General features: G+C 47.3%; 1 protein-coding gene across 2 annotated transcripts; it reads left to right on the top strand.

Annotated features, from left to right (window-relative positions):
- Positions 1 to 348: 348 nt before the first annotated feature.
- Positions 349 to 19,453, top strand: LKAAEAR1 (LKAAEAR motif containing 1). 2 transcript variants are annotated; one of them, XM_081196788.1, is made up of 6 exons: positions 349 to 486; positions 3,985 to 4,103; positions 6,429 to 6,770; positions 11,639 to 11,761; positions 14,691 to 14,727; positions 19,231 to 19,453. In XM_081196788.1, the coding sequence occupies exons 3-6, from the start codon at positions 6,477 to 6,479 to the stop codon at positions 19,239 to 19,241; spliced, it is 465 nt and encodes a 154-aa protein (XP_081052914.1). In that variant the 5' UTR covers positions 349 to 486; positions 3,985 to 4,103; positions 6,429 to 6,476; the 3' UTR covers positions 19,242 to 19,453. The 2 variants fall into 2 exon arrangements, with proteins under 2 accessions (XP_081052914.1, XP_081052913.1); XM_081196787.1 differs by lacking the exon at positions 19,231 to 19,453 and having other exon boundaries at positions 14,691 to 14,930.
- Positions 19,454 to 21,483: the final 2,030 nt, after the last annotated feature.

Below are 21,483 nucleotides of genomic sequence, written 5' to 3'. Positions count from 1 at the left end.
TGACTTGATCCCAGTCTTTTTGGAATGCTTGGTCTCGCTGGTTCCGGGTTCTTCCCATCAGTTTCATCAGTTCTGCAAAGTCCATCAACTTCATCTGTTCATCTGTTGTTTCCATCTCTGGGCTAACAAAATTCTTGCCGCAGTTGTTGCATATAAGAGCAATATTTTTTTTTCTTGTCTCAGTATCTCTTTACCCACTATACCCAATAAAAAGCTTCTTCTTTTTTTTTTAACAAAAGTGTTTTTAAACATTTTCTTTAACTCACCATTTCCCTCTCTAAGTTTCAGTTCAGCAGGCGGCAAGCAGCCGGCTTGCTGGTCAGTGCATGTGTGTGAAAGCTGGGCAGACTGGGAGCCTCCTTGCCATTGTCTGAGTTGCCTGGCAACTAGGTTACCATGGAGACGTTTGTACACTGGAGGCCTGGACCAAAAGGACAGACCAGTACAAGGCCCTGAGAGCCGCAGGAGAGGATGTTGACTTGGCAGGTGAGAGAAGGGTCACAGAGTGGGAGAAACCGAAAAGTGGGGTTTTTAGGGTAAGGGGGAGCCTGGGACCTTGTGTTTCACCCCTATATCACCACCCCTTGTGGATGTATTTGCCTCTGCATGGGAAGAAGTTTGACAGTTTTCATTTCAAAGGCAAATCAACCTACATTCTCACTTGCCAAAACTATGCAAACTAAGACCCAGCTTTCCTTCAAAGTCCGTATTCCTCTGAATTTTGCAAGGCGGTTCCCTAACCAAATGATGTGTGCATATATACTGTCCAGGGTAAAGTGTGCCTAAAAATGCATATATTAGTGAAAAAATATAACATATTAGGGAAGATTGCTTTGCAGAAATGTGAATATTGGGTAGAATTGTGTAACATGTAGCAGGAGAAAACTCTGGTGAATTTTCAAGGGACTTTTCAAGGGGCTTTTTTAAAAAAAATCACACATAGGGAGAACAGATCTTAAGAGTGGAAAAACTGAGAGAAAGCAAAATGGGACAGATTTGCCCATCGTTTTGGTTGGGGATAATTCAGATGGAAATCCCCAGGTGTCAAAACAGGTTATTTATGTATGCCACTACTGCGGCCCGTGTTTTGTTAGCCCAAAAATGGAAAACGAGCGCGGTCCAAACCAAAGAAGAATGGCAACTTAAGCTGACAGAATATGCACAGATTGCAGACTGCACAATTAACATATATAATATGTCAATTAACATATAGAATAAGAGAACAAAAAGAACATACATTTAGAGAAGATTGGGAAACGTTTATTGAATATATGGGGGGAAATTGTGTACACTTGGAAACGTTAGCAGCATTAAGATAAATTCAACAGTGTAAATAAGTTTTGATGGATGCAATAATGGAATACAGAATGGTTTAGTTTATGTAAAATATGCAGTGATTTATGGTATGCAAAATGAACCATGGATAGAGAAGAAGGGAAGTCATTGATATCTTAAGGATGTTTAACTGAGTATTTTAAATTGCAAAACAAAATTTAATACTATATATATGAGAGAGAGAATGTTGGGATGCAAAGAACATGGGGGTGTTGGGGCACTTTGTTGTTGTTTAGTCATTTAGTTGTGTCCAACTCTTCGTGACCCCATGGACCAGAGCACGCCAGGCACTCCTGTTTTCCACTGCCTCCCGCAGTTTGGTCAAACTCATGTTAGGAGCTTCGAGATCACTATCCAACCATCTCATCCTCTGTCATCCTTGTGCCCTCCATCTTTACCAACATCAGGGTCTTTTCTAGGGAGTCTTCTCTTCTCATGAGGTGGCCAAAGTGTTGGAGCCTCAGCTTCAGGATCTGTCCTTCCAGTGAGCACTCAGGGCTGATTTCCTTAAGAATGGATTGGTTTGATATTCTTGCAGTCCATGGAACTCTCAAGAGTTTCCTCCAGCACCAATGGAGCAATAATGGAGTTTAACTGAGTGTATGTTGTGTGGGTGGTTTGGACCTCTTCACTGGCTTATTATTTTGGCTCAAGCACTGCTTGGCAGTGACATACAGGAACAGGGCCAGTTTCATGGATTCAAACCCTGGTCTCCAAGGTCCTAGTCCCACCCTATAACCACAACGCTACACCTGCCACTCATCCTCCAAGGCTTCCCAATGGGATTTTAATGGTGGGAAAATGTCATTGCTTCATCTGAATGGGAGACAAAGTCAGCTCCTATCCATGGCAGCTGCCCGCCATCTTAATTTAAGCAAAATGCAATGCCCCAACCTTTAAATCCATAAGGTCTATGAGGCTGAGTTTTATAGATTTCATAGGACTATATAGGCTGGAGCATTGAATTTTGGGTAAATTAAGAAGGCTGGCAGCCACCAAGTATGGGAGCTGAGCTTTGCTCCCATTGAAAAATAGCACTGCCACTCACCGGCTCCTAAAATGAATGTCCAAGGGGCTGACAGAGAGGTGCTGAGAGGTGTCGCAGCTGGGTGCCATAGACTGGCTGGAGATAGAGGAGTGATGGGAGGCACCAGCTGGGAAATCCCCAAGGGAAGAAGGTTCAGAACCAGGGGGTTGGTGGTGGGAGGATGGCAAGTGGTCAGAGGGAGAAGACTTCGGGGAGGAGGCATCGGAATCTGAAAAGGCCACAGGGTTTCGTGAGCAGGAAGAAGTTGTGACAGATGGCAGTTCAAACTTCAAGGCTGAAGCAGAGGCTGGAGAGGGATGGGGCCAGGAGACAGAGGGGCTGGCTGTTGAAGAAGCCAGGGTGTCATTGTCATCCCCTGTTACGACCAGCTCCCCTCCCCACTGGTCTCCTAGGACATGCAGAGAAATGAAAAGAGCAGAGCAGAGATTAGTTGTGTGCAGGTGCAGTCTGAGATTGCTTGGGGAAAGCCCATGAGAGGAAGAGCCTTAGAGAGTGGTGGAACACAGGGACCTTCAGTCCTCGCTGTTGGGGTGCTGCCAGGAGACGGGGGCATCTGGCAGGCCCCTTGCTAGCTCCAGCCAGCAGCCGGGCGAAACTCCAGTTCTCGGAACAGCATCAAAACTGCGACTCAAGCCTCAGAAGCCTTCAGAGGCTTAAGCAAGCAAGCCAGCAGAGAAAAAACTCTTTGCAGCAGAAGTAGCGGACAGAGACATGTGTAAGCATATTTACAGCATTTATTCAGCATCAGGACAATGGAAAAACATGTCTGCTTCCCTTTGTGTCCAAGCAAAACAGCAATAGCAAAAGCAATATACAAACGGAAGTTCCCAGCAAGCCTGTGCTGGAAGTGAACAGGCATGTGACACACAACAGTCATGCCTGTTCCTTTTAAGGTGGAATGGAACTATATCCTAACACTCACAACTGCCTTGCTGGACCAAGACCTACTGGGAAGAGTTGCTAGGAACATCATCATTTTTTATTTGTATGCCGCCTTTCCACAGTTAAAAAAACAATGCTCAAGGCGGCTTACAGCATGACAAGATTTGCATAATTACAAAAGTCATAAACAATAAATAAAGCACATCAAAAAATACACAACCATATGGAAAACAATTTCCACATAAATCAAAATCTAAAACTAAGAATACAGCATTATTATCACCGTTTAAAATGACATAGGTAAAAAATAACAGCAGTTTAAACAAAAAACAAAACAAAATGGAGCCCTCTCTGCCCAGCGACAGCAGCGGCAGCAGTCATTTATAGAGCCCATCAGGTCCTGCCCTACGCCAGGTGGTGAGTGGCAGGACTGGGGCCCTCAGGCACTGAGCAGGGATCACTAGACCTGCGCTGCTTTAGTTTCTTTGAGTATTTTTATTGCTGACCTGAGCTTGATTCCAGCTCCTGACACTGGGTCAGGCTGGCAGGAGCTCCTGGGGGCTAGTGCTGGACCTCGCCAATAGCTGGCACCAACCCCAACTAGGAAATTCACCATCAAGGTCACAGGTAACCTGTCTTGTCCTGTCCTGTCCACTTTTCCCATGATGCACTCTGGAAAGCAAAGCATGACCTGGCACTTTTCTCTTTTTGACCAACAGGGAAACTATTGTCTTGCATTGTATCTAAAGACCCTCTGAGACTGAAGTTTTGTTCTCAAGGAAGTGGCTTTTTAAAAAAACAACACCACACACACTCTCACCATTGACTTTCCCCAAAGGTAAGTGTCATTACAAAGGGGTGTGTGAGTGTTTAATAGCAATATTTGCCCAGGCTTAAATGTAGTAAAGTCCTGCCTTCCAGAGCTGGGGTGAGGATTAATGAGCAAGGTGGTGCTTAAGGAAAGCGCTGGACAAGTGGCAGGTAAAGGTAAAGGGACCCCTGACCATTAGGTCCAGTCACGGACGACTCTGGAGTTGTGGCGCTCATCTCGCTTTATTGGCCGAGGGAGCCGGCGTACAGCTTCCGGGTCATGTGGCCAGCATGACTAAGCCGCTTCTGGTAAACCAGAGCAGCACACGGAAATGCCGTTTACCTTCCCGCTGGAGTGGTACCTATTTATCTACTTGCACTTTGACGTGCTTTCGAACTGCTAGGTTGGCAGGAGCTGGTACCGAGCAACGGGAGCTCACCCCGTCGTGGGGATTCGAACCGCCGACCTTCTGATTGGCAAGTCCTAGGCTCTGTGGTTTAACCCACAGTGCCACCCTTGTCTCATAAGTGGCGGGTAGGATGATGCATTTAACAGAACAAGATAACAGGATTTATTTCCTTTGGGGAGTAAGCGTTGGAAGCTAAGGTTGCCTTTGCCAATGGTGCCCCTCCAAGCGGCCAACAGGAATGTGCCATGGGGCATGTGGGGAGCATCAGCGTGGGGAACCCAAACGACTCAACCGGGTGTCATGTAGCTGATGGGCAACGCAGGTCTCAGAGCCTGGTGGTTACCTGGCCCATGCAAGAACCTGCATGGAGCAGACAGAATCACATTCTGGACCTTCTAATTCTGTGATCTGCACAAGAGGCTCTCCGTGGCTGGCTTCTCCCAACCAAACGTTCCAGCAATACTTTTTAAAAAAATGTTTCTGTTCTTGGACAGGGTTTTGTAAGAGCAACACCCCCTGCAGCAAATCTAAGCCTGTGTCCATCTGCGAGTTCCGGCTGTGAGCCATCACGCCTTCCAGCCCAAAAGATGCTTGCTGGACGAGACGTGGTTCGTCAGAAGCCAGGCAGAAAATGCCAAAGGCGCTGACCTGGCACTGAGGAGTTGTCCGCTTCTAGCTTGTGGCTGAAATTCTAGTTAAAAGGCTCTGGTATCACCCATGAAACCGCTTCCTCTTTCTTATCTGAAACATCCTGTGTAATTTCTTGCTAGCAGGCTCAGGAGACCTTGGCTATGGGGAGCGTTTTCCTCTTTTGACACGTCTTTCTATTTTCGTTTTCTCTTCTCTTCCCTTTGTATATCTGTTGTGGAAAACAAACACGCACGGCGTGGTTTTAGGATGGCCAGCTTTTCAGCCAGACCCTCAAGCCTCTTTTTTTGCTGTTCAGCTTGATCTGAAACTGTTAGCAGGGGGTACTGTTTGCTTCCACGCCATGAGAAACATCAACTGCTGGTGGCTGCAGGGCCCAATGAACAGCAGGCAGCCCTAGGCATCCGTCTTTCTGCTGTTATCTGAGCAGTGGGGAACTCAGAATTGGGAAGCAAAAGTGGGCAGGGGGGAGTAGTGAGGGGGGTTTGGTCAGGCCCCTGAAATGGGCATTAGACACCCCTGATGTACAGAGTTGGAAAGCATAATGCATTTGAAGTGTTATTTCAGCGTTTTAAATAGCCTTGTGTTATTGTAACTTGCTCTACGTGGGGCTGCCCTTGAAGCTTACCCAGAAACTCCAGTGGGTGCAAAATGCCACAGTGAGGCTCCTTACGGGGTCCTTGCCATGGGATCACATTCATCCAGTGCTTTACCAGCTGCACTGGCTCCCGGTGGAGTACAGGGTCAGGTTTAAGGTGCTGGTTTTGACCTTTAAAGCCCTATGCGGCCTGGGACCCATGTACCTATGGGACCGCCTCTCCTGATATGCCCCATGGAGGACCTTAAGGTCCACAAATGACAACATTTTGGAAGTCCCAGGTCGCAAGGTGGTTAGATTGGTCTCAACTAGGGCCAGGGCCTTTTCAGTACTGGCCCCGATGTGGTGGAACGCTCTGTCACAAGAGACTAGGGCCCTGCGGGACTTGACATCTTTCTGCAGGGCCTGCAAGACAGAGCTGTTCCACCTGGTCTTTGGTTTGGACTCAGTCTGACCCTTATGCTTCCCTCCCCTTATGGTTTTGATCTATGGGCTACTTTTAAAATGAGGCTGCATTTTAAATTGCATTTTAACCTGTATTTTAAATTGGCGTTTTCCCCCCCCCCTATTATGATTTTACTGTAATTTTACTGGTGTTAGCCGCCCTGAGCCCGGCTCTGGCCGGAGAGGGCGGGTATAAAAAAAAGTGTATTATTATTCCCATGGTCAAGCTGTTTGGTCTTCCTCTCTTCCATAGCCCTCCTGCCAAGCATCAATCCAATCTAAGTCGGCGAGATAAGCAAAGATGTCCAAAGGTGGAGCTCTCCAGAGAAATAAGTTCACCGTGCGACATCAGAAGCGTTCGAGCGCCAGCGAAACGAACAAGATGACTCCGGCGCAGATGGCGCGCTACTTGGCCTTCGCTGACCCCAGTCAGCCCAAGGTGAAAGAGATGCTGGCTGCTGTTCTCATGAAGGACAGGAATTTGGTGCCGGAAGAGGAAAAGGTGGCGGAACAGAAGAACCTCATCGGGGTCCTAAAGGCCACCGAGGCTCGGAACCGCCTCCGGAACACGAGGCTCCAGTACCAGAATCTGAGAGTGAGTTTGCATGGAGTTTGGGGAGGGGGGGAAGTGATGTCAGGGACAGGCTAGATGAGGAGGAGAGCTGGAGACCCCCTAACCAAGAGGAAACCATAGTTCTTCATTCTCTCAGCCCTATGGGGTAGCTTAGATTGTGTCACAGTCCGGTTCATGGGCAATCAAAGTCCTGGTAGGGGATGTCAGGACCGCGGGCAAGATGGCGGGGTGGGAGTAGGAACGGGGGTCCAGAAGCCAGGAGTCAGGAAGCCAAGAGTCCGAGGGTCAGAGAGCCGGGAGTCAAGAAGTCAGGGGTCCAAGGGTCAGGAAGCAAGGAGTCATGAAGTCAAAGGTCCAAGGATCAAGAAGCAAGGAGCCACGAAGTCAGGGGTCCGAGGATCAAGAAGCAAGGAGCCACGAAGTCAGGGGTCCGAGGATCAAGAAGCAAGGGGTCACGAAGTCAAGGGTCCAAGGATCAAGAAGCAAGGAGTCACGAAGTCAGGGGTCCGAGGATCAAGAAGCAAGGAGCCACGAAGTCAGGGGTCCGAGGATCAAGAAGCAAGGGGTCACGAAGTCAAGGGTCCAAGGATCAAGAAGCAAGGAGTCACGAAGTCAGGGGTCCGAGGATCAAGAAGCAAGGAGTCACGAAGTCAGGGGTCCGAGATCAAGAAGCAAGGAGTCAAGAAGCCTAGGTTCAAGGATCAGGAAGCAAGAAGACAAACGCAGCAAGGCAGGAAGCGTGTTGCTGTAGCAAAGAGCCAAAGGGAAATGCTGACCTTATTTCCCTTCCCAGCTCTTGCCACCAGGTGCTGTGAGTTACCAATCGGCCTCACCTGTGAGGCCACGCCTTGCTTCTTCAGAACAAACTTAGGAAGGCCCCAGTCCTAGAGAGTCCTATTGGTCACAGGGCCCGGCTCCTGCACGCACTCCTGACAGATTGAGTGTGAGCGACTGGCCCAAGGTCACCCAATGAGCTTCATGGCTGAGCGGGGATTTGAACTGCAGTATCCCAGGTCCTGGGACGCAGGTGGTGCTGTGGGTAAAGCCTAGGACTTGCCGATCGCATGGTCGGCGGTTTGAATCCCTGCGGCGGGGTGATCTCCCGTCGTTCGGTCCCAGCGCCTGCCAACCTAGCAGTTCAAAAGCACCCCCGGGTGCAAGTAGATAAATAGGGACCGCTTACCAGCAGGAAGGTAAACGGCGTTCCGTGTGCTGTGCTGGCTCGCCAGTTGCAGCTTGTCACACTGCGGACAGTGTCTGCGGACAGTGCTGGCTCCCGGCCTATAGAGTGAGATGAGCGCACAACCCTAGAGTCTGGCAAGACTGGCCCGTACGGGCAAGGGTACCTTATCCCAGGTCCTAGTCCAACACCCTAGCCACTATGCTAAATCGGTATGTAGTATCAAAGAGTACTGTGCACCCTGACTTCAGTAGGGTGAGGATGTTTACCACTCTACTTCCAGCAAGAAAATATATTTGGCTGATCCTGCTTGCCCTGTGGCCTCTAGCCTCCAACACTCGTTTTCATCTCACTATAGGGGCATCTACTTCATCCTGAGAGCAGCAAAGAGGTTGGGAAATGGAAGCACCATTCATGGGGACATAGCCAGAGACAGCAAGGGGGTGTGGCAGAAACAGCCCAGAATTCCTGGTCCATGCACAGATTTAGTTTTTTTAGGGTTTGGGAAGTGTTATTGCATGCCATTCCTAAATGCAAACCCTGGGAAAGCTCCATCGAGACCTATTGGAATAACCTGCCAACGCAGTATCAATGCCCCTCCAACTTTCCCTGTGTAATCCCCGTGAGAAAGCTAGTTCTGGAAAAGTTGCTTATTTTAGACCAGACTGCCTCCATGGAAGGTATTTTCTCTCTCTCTCTCGCTCACTCTATAATCCCAAACAACATGATGTCATAACTTGGCCCCTGCTGTAACTCTGGGCTTGTTATTTACAGTTCTTGCCATAAAATATGCTATAGTTAGCAAGCTTGGAACAGGACTTCGCAGCCGCAGCCGCTACTGCTGCTACTGTCAAAACAAAGCCTTTTCTGTCCTTCCAAGGCTGGGGCTATTCTGAAACAAAGCATCTCTCTTGGGGGTCTGTAACTGGCAATAAACAACGACCCGCCCTTTGCAGGCTCCCAAAAACCTGGCAACAAGCAGCGCAATATGTACACAGAGATGCATCTCCCAAGAAAACCCAGTGGCTTTTCAGGGATTGTGCCTAGGGTGATGGTTAGATTTAGGCAAATGGACGTGACAGGGCTGAGGCCTCGACAGACGAGTGTTTGGGATACTGGAGCCCAATGAAATCAGTTTGGGTTCAAGTTAGCTGTGAGGAGGAGCGGAGGAGAAATTTGCATTTAAAGGCAAAGCTCATTTGCACTTTCTGTAGCAACGGGAGCACAAAAAAACACAGCCATCCTTCAGAATGCGCACTTCTCCAAATTTTGCACTGCTGTCCTCCATCGAAAGAGTGTGTCGAAAACTGCACACGCTGGAGTAAAGTGTTCAGCAAAGGGCATATATTCATGTAAATCACATTGCAATATGTATTCTATTACTTAACCCCTGTAAAACTGGCTAAAAATTATAAACTAACATCAAATCTGTGTTGGAGATGTAAGGTATCAGAGGGATCCTTATATCATGTATGGTGGGGATGTGATAAATTTAAGAAATTTTGGGGAAATATACATGAGGAACTGAAAATATGTTTAAAACAGCAATAGGTAAGAAGCCGGAAACATTCCTTTTAGGAATTATTACAAATGACATCCCCAAAGACATGAAGGGAATCTTTTTATATGCAACAGCTGCCACAAGGTTATTGATTGCAAAAAAAATGGAAATCAGAAGAAGTACCAACATTGAAAGATTGGCAAAATAAATTTTTTGAAATGATTGAATTAGCAAAAATGACGGCAACAATTAGAATGCAATCCAATCAAAATCTCAAACAGGAATGGAAATGTGTAGAAGAATACATGACCAAAAGATGCTCCAACAAGAATTTATTGTTATGTATAGACTTATTTCACAAAGTTAAGTTAAGCAGCTATATAAGAATGAATGTTTAATTATTAAGATACAAAATTACAATCTCAATAATAAAGTTACAAAATAATAACAAGGAAGTCACGCACGGGTGGAGGGAAGACACAGGGCAAGAAATAAGAAATGGATAAATGCTGGTACATAATGAAATGTGAAAATGTGAATTTACGAATATAATGTATATGTATCAATATGTAAAGATTTCATATATGTATTGCAAGATTTCATATATGTATTTAATAATAAATAAATTAAGTGAGAAAGAAAGAAAGAAAGAAAGAAAGAAAGAAAGAAAGAAAGAAAGAAAGAAAGAAAGAAAGCTGCTTTGCAGGGCGAGTTGATCTTCACCCTTTCCTCTCCCAACGCAATCCTGAATTCCGCCACCACCACCAGCACTACAGTTAGCTTTAGAGGGAAAGCTCCCATTGGTGTCAATGGGAGCTTTCTCTGCTTCCAAAGGCTAATTGCAGTGCAAGTGGGCTTTTGCTGGAATCACAGTAGGGGAGGGCAAGGATAAACCTCCCTCCCCATACACTGTGGTCCTGATGAAAACCCTCCACCCTGAATCTACTGCTGTTTTTTAAACTTACGTGTGGTTGCCAAGCATAAATGGGGAGCAGTTTTCCCCAACCGGGCACCCTCCAGATGTTCTGGACTGCAACTTGCATCGGCCCCAGCCAGAACAGGTGTGCTGATGGGCATTGTGCCTGTGAATACTTCCTTTATCCTGAGCAAACCGTTTTGTGGTCCTGATTGGCTTTTCGGACTGATGAAGCTTGTAGCGAAACCTGTAATATATCCAGAGAACACATCTCCTTTTGCCCACTTGTGTTATTCTCACCAGGGCGGTGGCTTTGATTTGCCTTCCCGTGATTGATCCATGCCTACGGCTTTGTGTTTCCAACTCAAGACCCATTGAAGAACATCTCATCCAGTTCAATCTTTGAAAAACAGCTTTGAAAAACTTTTTCATATTCTCCAGTGTGCTACCCTTGCCATTATGGCGGCATGGGGTTGCCGTTCTGTGATTGGACTTACGCTACTTGTTGAACGGTTCATTTATCCAGTCTGTATAATGTTTACTGCACATGTAACTTGTTAAGACGGGACACGGGTGGTGCTGTGGGTTAAACCACTGAGCCTAGGGCTTGTTGATCAGAAGGTTGGCGGTTCGAATCCCCACGACGGGGTGAGCTCCCCTTGCTTGGTCCCTGCTCCTGCCAACCTAGCAGTTCGAAAGCATGTCAAAGTGCAAGTAGATAAATAAGTACCACTCCAGCGGGAAGGTAAACGGCTTTTCCGTGCACTGCTCTGGTTCGCCAGAAGTGGCTTAGTCATGCTGGCCACATGACCCGGAAGCTGTACGCTGGCTCCCTCAGCCAGTAAAGCAAGATGAGCGCCACAACCCCAGAGTCGGCCATGACTGGACCTATTCATCAGGGGTTGCTTTACCTTTACCTTGTTAAGATAGAGTTGTACATTTATCCACTCCATGTTTACAGTATCTCCAGGCTTTGTCTTGCATATGGCACCTTAGTATGTTTGTTGTTTGAATGGTTACAAGTCTATTTCTATACTAGCTATTATTCTAGTAAATTTGGTTTTATACTTATAAGCCAGTTTGTGGTGTTGTTTTGTTGTATGATTATTACTGTCACCACATTTGATACTTTGTGTATATACTTTGAATTAAGAGTACCACCTTGTTTAGCCCTCAGGTCTCAGGATTGGGAAAGAGGGCTGCCATTCAGAGTAGACAGCACTGGACCAAAGGTCTGGTTCAGTCTAAAGTGGCTTCAGTTCCTCATTCATTTCATTCTCTTTTGACTCCAGGCACAAGAGATCAACTTCCTGATCTCCTTCCAGAGGAACGCTAAAGGTGCTGTGAGGCTCGAGGTCTTCCTCCCACCCAGGAAGAACCTTAGAAAACTAGCAGACTGCATGAACACAGTCCAGGTATGTTGAACGCACAAACTGTCTGGAAAACAGTTCCTTCTAACTGACATATCTCTCCATTTCCCAGTTCTGAAAGGGGGGCCCATCAAGAAAGGTCGCTTAGAAATGTGGGGCTGCACAGCTCCCTCCGCAGACAGCGTGCACATGCAGAATATTGAGGAGGCCCGGCCCCCACCTTTAAATTTTTTGGGGGGTCCTAGAACACTCGTGGCCGCCCCTAGATGCTGCCCCTGATTCATAGGGTGGACCGTTTCCTGGGAAGACGAAGTGATGACCATCATCTTCAGTGGTTCTTTAAAATCATTCAGCTAACTCACTGTGGCTGGATCCATTGATGGTTAAGGGAGCCAGCTGGGTCAGACCAGTGTCTAGTCCAGCAACCTATTTTCACAATGGTTTACTAGAAGCCTGTGACAAACCAGCAAGCTGCACCTTGATCCCAGCAAGCCCTCTCCTAGATCCCATGGATCCCAGCAACTCTTATTCAGAAAGATTCCTGCCTTCAACTGTGGAGGCGGAGCCACCACATCTAATAAATAGCCTTCTCCTCCATGAATTTGCCCAATCCTGGAAATGTAAAGAAAAGGAAGGAACTTTTTATCACATGTGGTGGGAATGTAAAAAAGTGAAAAACTTCTGGGAAATGATCTATAATGAGATGAAAAAGATGTTGAAATGTACATTCATTAAGAACCCAGAAGCATTTTTACTTGGCATTGTAGGAGATGATATTAATAGACAGGATTGTAAGTTGTTTTTATACGCAATAACAGCAGCAAGAATACTATTGGCACAAAAATGGAAGCAAGAAGAATTACCAACAAAAGAAGAATGGCGGATGAAATTGATGGACTATGCAGAACTAGATAAATTAACAGGAAGGGTTCGAAACTTGCGAGACCAGAGATTCTTAGAAGACTGGAGTAAATATATGAACTATTTGAAAAGTAATTGTAATGAAAAGATTACGCTAGTAGGATTGCAAGAAGTTTTGTAAGGAGGACTATTTGAAATATTGCAAGAAAGACTATGTGGAGAATTATTAGTTAATGATAATTAAGAGTAATAGAGAAATTAAGAAATGCAGAATAAGTGATAAAGAACGGAAAATCATCAGAGGTGTTGACAGAAGTCTAAAATATTATATAAGGTAAGAAGTTATATGATTTTTGGAAATGATATGTTAAAAAAATATATGTACAGTGGTACCCCGCAAGACGAACGCCTCGCAAGACGGAAAACCCGCTAGACGAAAGGGTTTTCCGTTTTGGAGGCGCTTCGCAAAACGAATTTCCCTATGGGCTTGCTTCGCAAGACGACAGCCCATAGGGAAATCTCCGGACAGCGGGGAAGCGCGACCTCCTCCCGCCGCCCGGCATCGGAACGAAGCTCCGATGCCGGGCGGGGGGGGAACGCCTCCTCCCGCCGCCCGGCATCGCAACGAAGCTCCGATGCCGGGCGGGGGGGGGAACGCCTCCTCCCGCCGCCCGGCATCGCAACGAAGCTCCGATGCCGGGCGGGAGGGAACGCCTCCTCCCGCCGCCCGGCATCGCAACGAAGCTCCGATGCCGGGCAGGGGGGAACGCCTCCTCCCGCCGCCCGGCATCGCAACGAAGCTCCGATGCCGGGCGGGGGGGGGACGCCTCCTCCCGCCGCCCGGCATCGGAACGAAGCTCCGATGCCGGGCGGGGGGGCGGGGACACCTTCTCCCGCCACCCAGCTTCGGATGGCTTTCCTGAAGACTTGCGGTGGGAGGAGGGTTTTCCTTCCCACCGCCAACATTCAGAATGCTGTTCTGAATGTTGGCGGTGGGGAGGAAAAACCCTCCTCCCACGCAAGCCCCGGGAACAGAGGGAAAGCGCTGCGCGCCTTCCCCTCTGTTCCCGTACCTGTCCTGAAGGCTTGCGGTGCGGAGAAAAGCCCTTCTCCGCACCACCAGCCTGGCAAGCGGTTTCCCTAGGAATGCATTAATTGATTTTCAATGCATTCCTATGGGAAACCGTGCTTCGCAAGACGAAAAACTCGCAAGAAGAAAAAACTTGCGGAACGAATTAATTTCGTCTTGCGAGGCACCACTGTATATATAAAAAAGAAATTGCCCAATCCTCCTCCTCCTCTTCTTTTTCTTCTTCTTCACAAACTTTACTGAGCACAGTGGTACCTTGGTTCTCAAACTTAATCCATTCCGGAAGTCCGTTCCAAAACCAAGGCGCCCTTTCCCATAGAAAGTAATGAAAAACGGATTAATTCATTCCAGACTTTTAAAAACAACCCCTAAAACAGCAATTTAACATGAATTTTACTACCTAACAAGACCATTGATCCATAAAATGAAAGCAATAATCAATGTACAGTGCTATAAAATAAAGGAGACAGTATTGTAGATGACAAAAATGATTATCAACATGGTCATAAAAACAAATTAACTGAAAAGTCCTCAAAAACAAAAACGCAAAATAAATAGCAAAAACAAAAGCACCGTTCCATCTGTTTGACTTCCGAAATGTTCGAAAACCAAGGCGCAGCTTCTGATTGGTGCAGGTGCCCCAAAAACAATACCTGACAACCGCATCGGACATTTGCTTCCAAAAAACATTCGAAAACCAGAACACTACTTCCGGGTTTTCGGCGTTTGAGAACCAAGGTACCACTGTATCTTAAAAACGGTTACCAAATTTATTTGTCTTCGAAGACAAATACATGTACAGATGCGAAGTCTTGCGTGCTGCCATTCACAAGGCATCAAAACAAACTTGGAGAATCTTTTACATTACAAATTCAGCTCACAATCCGCAGGGTGGACTTGAGATAATTTCTTAACCGGTGACTGCTTCAACTGAAATGAACCCGGGATTGCTGCTGTTACTATTGTTAATAAACAATGCGAACCGAGATCATCTGCACACTGTTTCCTTGCTTTGCTTTACAGAGAAGCCGGATTGAAGAGATTCTGGAAGATGAAACGGGTGAGGTGTATATCAGAAAGCCTTGAAATCCCACATAGGACAAGGCAGTATAAGGGGAGGAGATTATGGATGGAAGCCAGACAGAGACCAAATCTCTGGACAGCTCCAACTTAGAAAAACTATTGCTGTTCAATAAACTTCATGGATTATTATCCATGACTTAAGACAAAAAACAAAAAACCTCATAGTTAGGGGTGGACAAATCTGTTTCAGCTCCATGTTATTTTTGCATGTGTTCACCCAAAAGTCTGTTCCATTCCATTTTTCCCCATTAATCTTCGAGATCTCCAAATATATATTGCATTTAAATGTGCATTTTAGGCTGCAATGGGACCTCTCAACTGTTGTGCATAAGGCTGCGCGGTCAAAATGCAATTTTTGAAAATGGTGAATTGTTAAAAGTTTTGGGTACTTTTTAAAAGAAACGATTGTGGCTAAACATTCAGGAAGTACAAACAGCTGGCCAATAACTTAACTGACACATCTGCACTGTGGTCGGAGTGGTCCTGATCAGCAAAGATCGGGTTCTCTCTCCAATTTGCAGTTCTGTCTTTCAAATCAATGTGCGTGGACTTTGTCAATCTGGTGTACGGCTCTGCTTGCTGAGGCTGATGGGAACTGTCATTCAAAACATCTGGAGGGCACCAGAGTGGCAAAGGCTTGCTGGAGCATTATGCCTGGGATGGGAGATACTTGTTGGAGGAACGCTGGACCTCAGATTAGCCATCTCTTGTTAGAGACATGCTTTTCAGTTCAAAAACCTTTTGGTACTGAAGACCTATCCTTCGGTGCAGTCCTGTGCCTAGTTAGCAAAATAGCTGAGCATCAGATTTGCAGAGTTTGCCGTACTCTGTAGAGACTGAATTCCTTCCATTTAAACCCTGTGCAAAACATGCAATCCTGTGCATGCTTAGCCATGAATGTGGGACTCGCAACATCCTCATTCCATTGGTGATGCATGTGAAAACTCATGAGAAGCAGACACTGGCCCCAATCCCCATCCGTCCCCACCTCCTTGCTTCCTCCTCTGTCAGTTTTGTATTTTCTGCCTCCCCGCCCAGCAACCATATACAGTGGTGCCTCGCAAGACGAAAAGAATCCATTCTGTGATTCTCTTCGTCTAGCGGTTTTTTCGTCTTGCGAAGCAAGCCCATTGACGGATTAGCGGATTAGCGCTATTAGCGGCTTTTAGCAGCTTTTAGCGCCTTATCTGCTGATCGGATCAGCTGATAAGCGGCTTAGCGGCTTAGAAAAAGGGGGGGAAGGGGAAAAAACCAGCAGGAACTCGCAAGACATTGTCGTCTTGCGAAGCAAGCCCATAGGAAATTTGTTTTGCAAAGCACCTCCAAAACGGAAAACTCTTTCGTCTAGCGAGTTTTCCGTCTTGCGAGGCATTCGTCTTGCGGGGCACCACTGTAGCCTGTAACAACTACTAGGCTCTTTCTGCAACCCAAAATAAAGCAGGGGGTCAACATTCAGCCAGGTGGTCCCTGGTCCATGAGATAGTGCCCCCCCCCCAATCTGCAGAGAATGAGGCCTGCGGAAGTCATTGCATGAATGAGATGACTTCACAGGATTCAAATGCTTAGAACATGTTCCTATATATGCCTGATCAGTGGTGTAGCGTGGGGGTGCAGGGGGGGCCAGCCGCACCGGGCGCAACATCTGGGGGGGCGCGCTCGCACTCTCAGCTCTCTGCCCCTACCTGGCTCACTCACTCTCTCTCACTGCAGTGCTGGCTGTGCGAATCCGATCCGAGCTGCCGGGTCGCCGCCCACTGTGGAGGGGGGGTGCCAGGCGTGCGGTGCGGAGAGAGAGCGAGGGACTATCTGGGGGAGGGACAGTGCAGCGGCTGCCCAGCGCAGCGCTGAGCGCGGGAGAGAACCACACCAGACCAGACCAGGCAGTAGCAAGAAGAAGCTGGCAGCGGCAGCAGGTTAGGGGTTAGGGGGCGCAAATTACTTGCCTTGCCCTGGGTGCTGACAACCCACGCTACGCCACTGTGCCTGATTCTAAGGTTTAACAATAGGAAAGTAGATTCTACCAGGCTCATTAAAAAGCACAGGTAAAGGTAAAGGGACCCCTGACCGTTATGTCCAGTCGCGGATGACTCTGGGATTGTGGCGCTCATCTCGCTTTACTGGCCGAGGGAGCCGACGTACAGCTTCCAGGTCATGTGGCCAGCATGACTAAGCCGCTTCTGGCAAACCAGAGCAGCGCACGGAAACTCTGTTTACCTTCCCGCCGGAGTGGTGCCTATTTATCTACGTGCACTTTGATGTGCTTTCGAACTGCTAGGTTGGCAGGAGCAGGGACCGAGCAACGGGAGCTCACCCCATCGCAAAGAATATGTCTAAACCGCACCGCTTCATAGGATCATAGAATTGTAGAGTTGGCTCTGGTCTAAACCACTGAACCTCTTGGGCTTGCCGATTAGAAGGTTGGCGGTTCGAATCCCCGCAACCAAGTGAGCTCCCGTTGCTCTGTCCCAGCTCCTGCCAACCTAGCAGTTCAAAAGCATGCCAGTGCAAGTAGATAAATAGGTACTGCTGCGTCGGGAAGGTAAACAGCGTTTCCATGCGCTCTGTCACTTGTCACGGTCCTCTGTACACAAGAAGCGGGTTAGTCCTACTGGCCACATGACCTAGAAAGCTGTCTGTGGACAAATGCCGGCTCCCTCGGCCTGAAAGCGAGATGCACCGCAACCCCATAGCCACCTTTGACTGGACTTAACCGTCTAGGGGTCCTTTACCATCTAGTCCAACCCCATGCAATGCAGAAATCTCAGCTAAAGAATCCCTGAGAGATGGCCCTCCAGTCTCAGTTTTAAAACCTCTAGTGAAGGGGAGCCCAGCACATTTTGTGGTTGTCCGTTCCACAGCTCTTACCGTCAGAAAGTCCTTCCTGATGTTTATCCAGAATCTCAATTCTTGTCATTTGCATTTGTTTGTAATTTGTGTTGTGTTGGTTTTATGCACCGGTTTAACTTGCCATGCCTTTCCGGGAAGAATTCTGAGGACTGAAGTTTCTCGAGGTGCCAAGGATTGTTTTTCTTCTTCCCCTACAAAGCTACAGTTCTCAGTGTTCCCAGGGGAGAGGGGCTTTTGCCAAACCATGTGAATGGCATAATATATATACTGTATTTTTCACTCCATAAGACACACTTTTTTCTTCCTAAAAAGTAAGGGGAAATTCTGTGCATCTTATGAAGCGAATGCGTAGTCCCTGGAGCCGAATTGCCCAGGGGAAAAAAATCATGCTTTTTTTTTTTTTTTTGAAAGAGGGAAGTGGGTGTTGAAAAAAAGCCGCTGGTCAGCAAGCGATCAGGAGGGAGATAAGGGATGCTAGCAATAAAGGAGGCTACCTGGGAGGTAAAAGCCCATGGATCCTCAGGATTTTTTCATTGGGTCACCCCAAATTCACCATCAGATCACATAGCATGTCCATGGCTACAGCTTGCACCAAACAAATCACGCACCCACTGTTGTGTGGCACAAAAACATGGTTACAAAGCACGGATCCACATGGATCCTCAGGATTTTTGCATTGGGCTACCCCAAACTCACCATCAAATCACATGTCTGTGGCCACAGCATGAACCACAAAAATCATACATCCACTGTTTCGTTCAGAATATTTTTTTTCTTGTTTTCCTCCTCTAAAAACTAGGTGCATCTTATGGTCAGGTGCGTCTTATGGAGCGAAAAATACAGTATATATGCCCAAGGGGTCAAGTTCATATATCTTTTGTACAGGGATGGATAGAAAAGGCTACTTCCAAGTCCATATCAGTTTCAGATGTGTCCATTGCCTATGTCTCTTCCACCTTCCTTTCTGCATAGTGATTATTTCTTTAAAAATCCACAGGAGGTTGTGCGAATTGTGAGCAGCCCTGAGACCTCTGGTTATGGGGCGGCATATAAATTAAATAAATAAATATAAATTAAATAAATAAATATAAATAAGTTAGATAAATAAATATAAGCTCCCTGCCCTCCACACATGTGTGCATGTTGCATCTGAAACTGACTGGGCCGGCCATTGTAATGTCCCAGTAACGCTGGGAACTGTTGCGAGGGAGAGATGGAAACTTCTCCGCTTTTCAAAACCTCCAGTTCTCTGGAATCTTGCAGGACCCAGGGGTGGGGAACCTCAGCCCCCAAAAACCTAATTTTGGCCTCCTTTTACTCTTAAGAATGCCTCTTTGCTGGCCTGGGTGGAGGACCAAGAGAGGTGAGTGTAGGAACGAGCCTACCGTACAAAGCTGAAATTTACCTTCGTTGCTCTAACCATTTTGGCCTCTGGTCCTGCCCCACTGCTGGCATGTGCCCACACCAGCCCCCGAAGCTTGCCCAGAAGGGAACGTAGACCTTGAAAAAGGTTCCCCGCCCCTGATAAATCAAATCTGCATTGTTAACAGCCAGTGACCATGGTATGACCTGTCTTTTGAAACGGGTTCTCAAGTGCTAAACACTCTGTGTCTGCTCTCTTTTGCCGCTTCAGCGAGATTCTAGGGCAACCGCCCTCCGGAAATAGGTCCCCGTTTCCTTTGCCACAATCAGGGCTCTTGGCGATGAGCGCTTGGCCTTGTGCTGAACCAAGGGGAGTGTAGCTGCTCAGACGTTTGTAGAGCCTCTAAGCTTGAATAGGTCGCTTTTGTGCATATGTAAAGATAGTCACCATGTATATATATATACCCATGTTCCAATAAAGGCAACCGACCCAGCTTGGAATTGCAGCTTCTATGTTATTTCTCCTTTGCTCACTAGTCTTTCGGTGGGGTTCGCTAGGGCTGAGCCACCATGACTTGCCACAATTCACCATCCCAGTTTGTCCTGACCGCCATGACTCTGATGTACCTAGGAGCATAGTGTGGGGAGGGCCAGGGAGCCCCCAGCCCTCTCTTTGAATGGTCACCTGGCCGGTGTTGAGGTATTGCACTCACAGAGCACTGTGTCATGGCCCCATGAACCCTCTGTGTCCCAGAAGACACCCAGGAGAGAAAGTTCCCCAAGTGCAATCAATTATTGTTGCCCAGTGCATTTTGGAAACAATAACTTCTTCTTCTTCTTCTCCTCCTCCTCCTCCTCCTCCTCCTCCTCTTCTTCTTCTTCTTCTTCCTCCTCCTCCTCCTCCTCCTCCTCCTCCTCCTCTTCCTCTTCTTCTTCTTCTTCTTCTTCTTCTTCTTCTTCTTCTTCTCCTGCCCATCACCCTAAGGTCCCAGGGCGGGTTTTTAACCAGGGCGGGTTAAAACACAGTATTAGAAACAGTTTAAAACAACCTACAATCACAAAAATGAGGTAGATCCAAGAAATAAAGAATTCCCTTCCTCCAAGACAATCCCCTGCAAATACACACACACACACACACACACACACACACACACACACACACACACACACACCATATTGGACCGACAGTAAGCCGCACCCACAAATAAGCCACACCTTTAAAATTCAAGGCTTATTTGTGAGGGCAGCCTGCCTCCCGGCACTCCTGCCCTGAATGGGGCGTGGGGGCAGCCGGCGCTCGCCACTCCGCTCCCCAAGTCAGTGCCAGCACTTGGCTCCAAATACAAGCCGCAACAACAACTACCAGACTTTTAGAAGACATCTGAAGGCAGCCCTGTTTAGGGAAGCTTTTAATGTTTGATGCATTACTGTATTTTAATATTTTGTTGGAAGCCACCCAGAGTGGCTGGGGAAGCCCAGCCAGATGAGCAGGGTATAAATAATAAATTATTATTATTATTATTATTATTATTATTATTATTATTATTATTATTATTATCATCACAGAATTTGGCAAAAAAAAAGTGTGGCTTATATTTGGGCCAATACAGTATATATTTTACTGCAGCTTCCCCCTTTGCCAAGCGTGGGCAATAACAAAAGATTTCAGACACGTTAAGAACTTTTTCCTCTCTAGGTTGTTGTTGTTGTTTTGCTGCATTCAGTGCCTCTCCCCCCTTTTTCCGCAAATTGTGCCAAACAGTGTCCTTGTGAGGACAATCCCCTCTCCAGCTCCAACCTGAGGAGGAGAAGTCAGGCTAGCTTGTGCTACCTGGCCCATAGCTCCGTGGGAAAAAGTCCCAGGTTCATTCCCCAGTATCTCCAGTCAGGCTGGGGGGGGGGGTCAGAGACCCTGGAGAGCTGCTGCCAGTGTGTAGCCCATGGGTAGGCAAACTAAGGCCCGGGGGCCGGATCCAGCCCAATCGCATTCTAAATCTGGCCCGCGAACGGTCCAGGAATCAGTGTGTTTTTACGTGAGTAGAATGTGTCCTTTTATTTAAAATGCACCTCTGGGTTATTTGTGGGGCATAGGAGTTCGTTCATTTATTTATTTTTTCAAAATATAGTCCGCCCCCCCCACAAGGTCTGAGGGACAGTAGACCAGCCCCCAGCTGAAAAAGTTTGCTGACCCCTGGTGTTGTCAATGCTGAGCTAGATAGATCAATGTTCTGGTGCGGCATTGGGCGGCTTCCTGGGTTGCAATGCTTAAAATGTACAGGCAGTTTAGAATAGTTTTGGGACCGATCTGATGCTTTGAGCCACTGTGGAGTTTTCTGTGCAATCTAGACAATGGAAGATCTTATTTCTAAGGGTTGCAGTCAGCTAACTGTTTCTTCGAGTAGACACACTGAAATTAATGACCAACTTGCACCCGCTGATTTCAATGGTCCTACTCTGAGTAACAGGGATGCGGGTGGCGCTGTGGGTTAATCCACAGAGCCTAGGGCTTGCCAATCAGAAGGTC

The sequence above is a fragment of the Podarcis bocagei genome (genome assembly GCF_964188305.1).
Source record: "Podarcis bocagei genome assembly, chromosome: 5".
In the NCBI taxonomy this organism is placed as follows: Eukaryota; Metazoa; Chordata; class Lepidosauria; order Squamata; family Lacertidae; genus Podarcis; species Podarcis bocagei.
The sequence above is the reverse complement of the archived record's forward strand: the minus strand, read 5'-3'. Positions and strand labels throughout refer to the sequence as shown.